The sequence below is a fragment of the Chaetura pelagica genome, unplaced genomic scaffold, assembly GCF_000747805.2.
Source record: "Chaetura pelagica isolate M959 unplaced genomic scaffold, ChaPel_1.0 scaffold356, whole genome shotgun sequence".
NCBI classification, from domain to species: domain Eukaryota; kingdom Metazoa; phylum Chordata; class Aves; order Apodiformes; family Apodidae; genus Chaetura; species Chaetura pelagica.
The window spans coordinates 10,012,229-10,017,767 of record NW_009953964.1 but is presented as its reverse complement, the minus strand read 5'-3'; the positions used below and the strand labels follow the sequence as shown (position 1 = coordinate 10,017,767).

At 51.1% G+C, this 5,539-nt stretch overlaps 1 protein-coding gene across 2 annotated transcripts; it reads right to left on the bottom strand.

Annotated features, from left to right (window-relative positions):
* Positions 1-2,850: 2,850 nt before the first annotated feature.
* Positions 2,851-4,867, bottom strand: RPS14 (ribosomal protein S14). 2 transcript variants are annotated; one of them, XM_010002036.1, is made up of 4 exons: positions 4,715-4,867; positions 4,277-4,438; positions 3,741-3,817; positions 2,851-2,961 (listed from the first exon to the last, which is right to left on the bottom strand). In XM_010002036.1, exons 1-4 carry the CDS (start codon positions 4,861-4,863, stop codon positions 2,894-2,896), a joined length of 456 nt encoding a protein of 151 aa, XP_010000338.1. In that variant the 5' UTR covers positions 4,864-4,867; the 3' UTR covers positions 2,851-2,893. The 2 variants fall into 2 exon arrangements, with proteins under 2 accessions (XP_010000338.1, XP_010000339.1); XM_010002037.1 differs by having other exon boundaries at positions 2,860-2,961; positions 3,734-3,817; positions 4,715-4,863.
* Positions 4,868-5,539: the final 672 nt, after the last annotated feature.

Here is a 5,539-nt window from a genome sequence, read left to right as displayed (position 1 = left end):
AGAGCCTGAACAGGAACTCAGTGAGCAAAACCCTCAACGATTCCATGGAGCTGGGCCCAGTTCTGCAAACCACAAACGCAGGGGGTTGAACACGGGACAGCTGAGCCCTTTGAGCCCCCTGCCCAGCACCATCAGCACCGAATCAGCCCTTGCTCTGTGCAGACCATTTCCATGAGCTGCTTCAGTACTTTTTTTCCCCTCCCACTTTACCTTTCTGCCCAAGGCATCTGAAGTGCTTTAAGTCTGTAAATCAACTTTTCCAGGAAGACACAGATGTTTCCCCAGAGCAGCTCCCAGCCTGCTTTAACCCCCCCTCTCTTCCACAGCCCGAGGCTGGCACCGGCCCCAGCTGTCACTGCCCTGTCACCCCCCAGGCTTCTACTCGTGCTGCCCATGGAAACCTTGACAAGTACCATTACAGGAGGGAGGGGAACCAGTTGGTTTTTGTGGGGAAATGAAGCCATCTGGAGCACGCAGCAGTCTCAGGACCCAGCTCAGACCTGCCCGTTCCCCAGGGACCTTGACCTAAGCCAGCAGAACAATTAATTCAGTCAGAGAGGTGGAAACCACCCGCGGGTGTTCACGTGAAGCCATTTGTTACCAGCCCAGCCTCCGCCTCTCAGCCCCTGCACAGACCGACGTCTGGGGAGCAAAGCCCCCTTTGGTGACACCCCCAGTGACACAGGGTGGGCTCTGGGCAAACTTCAGGGACACAGCTGAGCCCCAGGGCTCCCCAGCCACTGCAGACCCTTCTCCAGAGGCACTGTAGGCTGGGGTCGGGCTGCAGCCCCTGCACAGCCCCACGGTCTCGCTGGGACAGGCAGGGGCCGTGAAACCCCCCGCGCTGCTCCACCAGGAGAGCCCTTCCCTCCTGGCAGCCCCAGGACACAGGCCTGGCTCTGCGCAGGGACCTGCCTGGCTCTCAGGTTTCTCTTCCTCCTTTGCTATTTCTCCCCTCGGGGGTTTCAGACCGACACGGAAGCTGTTTCAGGTTGTTTCAAAGATGTCAGATGGTCTAAAAAAAACACAAGCAATTTTTGCCGTTAATCGTGCATTGAGCCCAGGGAAATACCCTGCCCATGGCACAGCATCCAAAGGGCAAGTGCTGATACAACCCCAGCTCCTGTGCACGCAGCAGGCTTCTCTGTATCCAAGTATATGTATATAAAAATACATACATATCTATATATATATCAACAAAAACTGCTACTAACACACCAGGCCTCTGCCTCCTTTCCCCCTGCCCTGCTCCCCCCTCACTTCAGCTCCACCTTGGCTGAGCTGCTGCTGGTGTCATGTTTTCAGCACCTTCTGCACACAGAGTTCAAAGGAGACTTCAAGTACGGGAAAACAGTGATTTGAACTGCAAACAGAACGTTTTAGAAGGAAGTCTGTTCCTCAAGTTTTCCAGTGCCACATATAACATTGCAAATAAAACACTCTGGTTGTGCCAAGGGACAAGCTGGCTTGGGAAGAGCTGTCAAGGCAGAGATTTTATTTTTCCACAGAAAGGGGAAGTCATGTATTAAGCAAGTTTGCAGAAAGCCCAGCAGCATTCAACTCCCTCGCAAGCCCAGCTTTCTTCTCCACAGCAGGGACACCTCCAAAAGATCATGACTCACTTAGAAACCACAAGCATCCAAGTCGTTTTCACTATGAAGGAGACACACCATGGCTTCAGATCAGACATAGCCTGGTTTCCTCTGCTGTGAAACATCCCCTTTCATACCAGAGCCAGAGCTCCAGAACTGAAGACCAAGAACCAGACCAAGCCTGACAGCAACACACCCTGAATCCAACCCAGGCTGAAGTAACCTTACCAGGGAGACTGCTTTGGGACTGGAGTGTGTCCAGTGCTGTCAATGTCCTTCCCCATGAGGGCAGGGATGCTTAGGAGCAGGCAGATGGCAGAATCCCTTGTGAAGTGTTTTCAGATGTAAAGGTGTGAGAAAGAGCCCATGTGGAATCCATAAGGTTCTCAAGCGTCAGGATCTGGAAGCAGAACTTGTCCAAGAGCCCAGGAGACCAGAACACCACCTTCCAGCCTTCATTTTACAGTTCACATATGATGTCTAAGACTATTCATATTGGCCTTACAACTGTGCTAAGAATAATCCTAACATTTTTCAACCAATTCTGATAAATAACCACCACTTAAACCTAACCACAAGTACCCTGGACAAGCATTTTACCAGCTCCAGATGAGCTGAAAACTCGTTGCCAAGAGTCCCACTGTGACAGGAGGGAAAGAACAACTCTCTACAACAAGGTCCTACCAACCAACCGCCCTGGAGAGGACACAGACAGATCCGAGTCAGCACAGACTCTGTGCTGTGAGGTCATCACTGCACTGGAGGAGTTTCAACAATTTAATCTCTCTCAAGCTGTGAAAGCCACAACTATTCTACCCATCACCTAAACACCAAGAGCACACAGAGCGCACCTAGCTTAAACTGCACTTCCCAAGTACTGCACACCCACAAAGCTGCTCTTGTTTTAAATCCTTGGTCTAAAACACTGCAGCCAAGGAAGCAATTCCAGAGCCTGGAGGATGGCAGCACGTTCCAAGGAGGGCAAACACCACTGCAGGAAATGGAGTGACTAGAAAGTAAGGAGTAATTTTTTCTTAAATACCTCTGCAAGTATAAAAATATAAACAGAGCAGCTGAGGGAGCTGTAATTCCAGTGCTTTTAGAATCCACTCATCTGCATACTAAAATCACCTCTGCTGCAGCAATACTAACAACCTGAACCAGGCGCCCAGCAGAGGATAAGCCACTTGTGGATGTAATTAAGCCAAAGCTACTCAAGTCCTGAGCACACCTTGTTAAGAAAACAGACAGCTGAGAAGAGGTTTAAAAGATAACTTTAATAATGGAAGGTGCAGCATTGTTTACAGACGACGTCCACGGCGACCACCCTTCCTGCGAGTGCTGTCGGAGGGGATGGGGGTGACATCCTCTGTGGGGAGAAACAAAACCCAAACCACACCATTACCTCCAGAGTACCCCAAGGCACCAACCAGGCTCAGCCACCAACCTCAGTAGCCACCCTGACACCCCCACAGCTGCAACCCACAGGCAGCCACAGCAGGAGCCACACACAGGCAGAATGAAGGCTCTGTGGGACACAAGATACTGGTGAACTCACCAGGATCTGGTGCCCAGAGCTTTTAATGCTTAGAAGTGTGACAGGGAACAAAAATCCCCAACTCCCAGCCCACTTAAAACGAAGTAGCCACATTGTTTCCAAAGGAACAGTGAGGGTGCTGGATGTCCTTTTCAGAGCAGCCAATACCACTGCTTCTTGTGACTCCCCTACAAAGTTTGGGACTTCCTCCCAAACAGCCAGAGGAACTCTGTCATTCCTGAGTCAGTCTTAAACCAGGATTTCAGAGTGACAGCTCTGCCAGGAATACCATGACATCAGAGGAGCACTACCATGGTGCTGCACAGCTGGGGTTTACCCTGCAGCTGGGTTCCTGCAGGCAGCTCACGCCACCTCCTGGTCAATTTCCCCGTTAAGAATCCATTTAAATTCAACCCTACCTACACTGGCATCCGACAGAGGCCAAGAACAACATAGTAAAATCAACCACCACGCCACGTCGCACATATACCTATAATGCTCCTTTTACTAAATAATACCTCAAAACTCTTTTTTTTCCTTCCCAAGTAGCCAGGCTGTGCACTGATGCACCACAACACACACATCTCACCACTGCTCTCTCAACCACTCACCAATGCGGCCGATCTTCATTCCAGATCGGGCCAGAGCTCTCAGGGCTGACTGAGCACCAGGTCCAGGAGTCTTGGTCCTGGAGAAGAAAACCAGAACCCACCATCCCTTAAATGATTCAGAAACTGAACACAGCTCACAAACAATTGACAGTGTTAAAATTACAACTTCCCCCACCCCAAAATATGCAGCCACCAGAACTCATCCTCCTGTTCCCAGGCTCCAACAACTCAGTCAGCCACCAGACACGTACATCCCTGTCACTCCAAGGATACACATCTCCAAGATGACAGCACCTCCCCATCCACTGCCAGATAAATGAAAGCACACCCCAGCTCCAGCCAACTGAAGATGCCCACTCAGAACAGGCTCCAGATGCCCACAGCCACCAGTCACCATACAAAGGGACAGATGCCCTTTAGGTCACGTTTAGATCCAAATTCCGAGGCAGCACAAAGAAGGGATGTGGTGCAGTCTGGCACGGTTTCAAGACTGGACACATCCTCTGGGAAGGCCAGGCCCAGCCTCTCCAACCCACCGATTGCCCCCAGTCGCACGCAGCTTGATGTGCAGGGCAGTGATGCCCAGCTCCTTGCACCTCTGGGCAACGTCCTGGGCTGCCAGCATGGCCGCGTAGGGAGAGGACTCGTCTCGGTCTGCCTTCACCTTCATGCCACCAGTCACACGGCAGATGGTTTCCCTGTGGAAAGGGAGACAGTCAGAAGAAAGCCCTTCCTCTTTCCTCCCCAAAAACCAGCTGCTGGGTACAGACAGAAGAAGGCATTTTGAGTGTTAAGGGATGAATGAGCTGCCATCCCATTATGTGAGCACACCAACCATGTGGTCCATGTTCAGGTACACACACCAACTTATCTTACAGCTCAGCAGGAGCTCAAGGGCTTTGGTGAAATCTAAACTGTTTTCAAAACCAAAGGATCCAGGTGCTGCAGAAAGGTGACTGGTGTTCAATACTTACTTGCCAGAGAGATCAGTAACATGGACGAAAGTGTCGTTGAAGGAGGCAAAGATGTGGCAGACACCAAACACGTTCTCTCCCTCAGCCACCTGAGGTCCCAAGCTGATGACCTGCTCCTCCTTCTTCTCCTTGCCCTTACGAGGTGCCATTTCTGAACAATAACAACAAAAAAAACACCCAAAAAAACCCCTCAGAAGTGTGAGTGATAGTGTTTTCTTAGGATCCTCTTACAAGATTTTATGAACTTCCCTGCTACTGCAACCTTCTACCAAGCAAGATAAGTAAAACACAGACAGGCATTTCAAGAAACAACTGGACTGTTTCTAAACCTGAACGTTTCCAGCTCTGCTGTACACTGGCAGGCAAGTCACCAGCTGTAACTACTCAGTGGGGTCTCCAGCTGCATTTCACAGCAGAAGACACATTAAGCTGTGCTGAACGGCAGCTGATGTCCCCAGGCCCCACCACAGCGGAGCTCAAGGGAGCCCCTTTGCTCACTAACCAGCCCAGAGCTTCCCCATCCTCGTTTTTATAAGTGTATAGAAACAAAACACTTTCAATAACCTCTTTAATCACCAGTTATTAAAGACCTGGGTGCTGCCACGGAGCTCTGAATGTGCAGACTTTTTTTTTGTGCAACGCATATCCCATGTTACTGGTCTCCTAAACACATCCCTGGGATCAGAGCAGGAAAGCCTCCTGCCCCGGGAGCTCCCAGCCCGGCAGGGCCGGACCAGCGGGGCAGGGCCCGGGGGGGTGGCCGGGAATCCCGCACATCCACTCCCGGGCACGGGAAGGTGATTCCCTATTGCCCTTCCCTGCCAA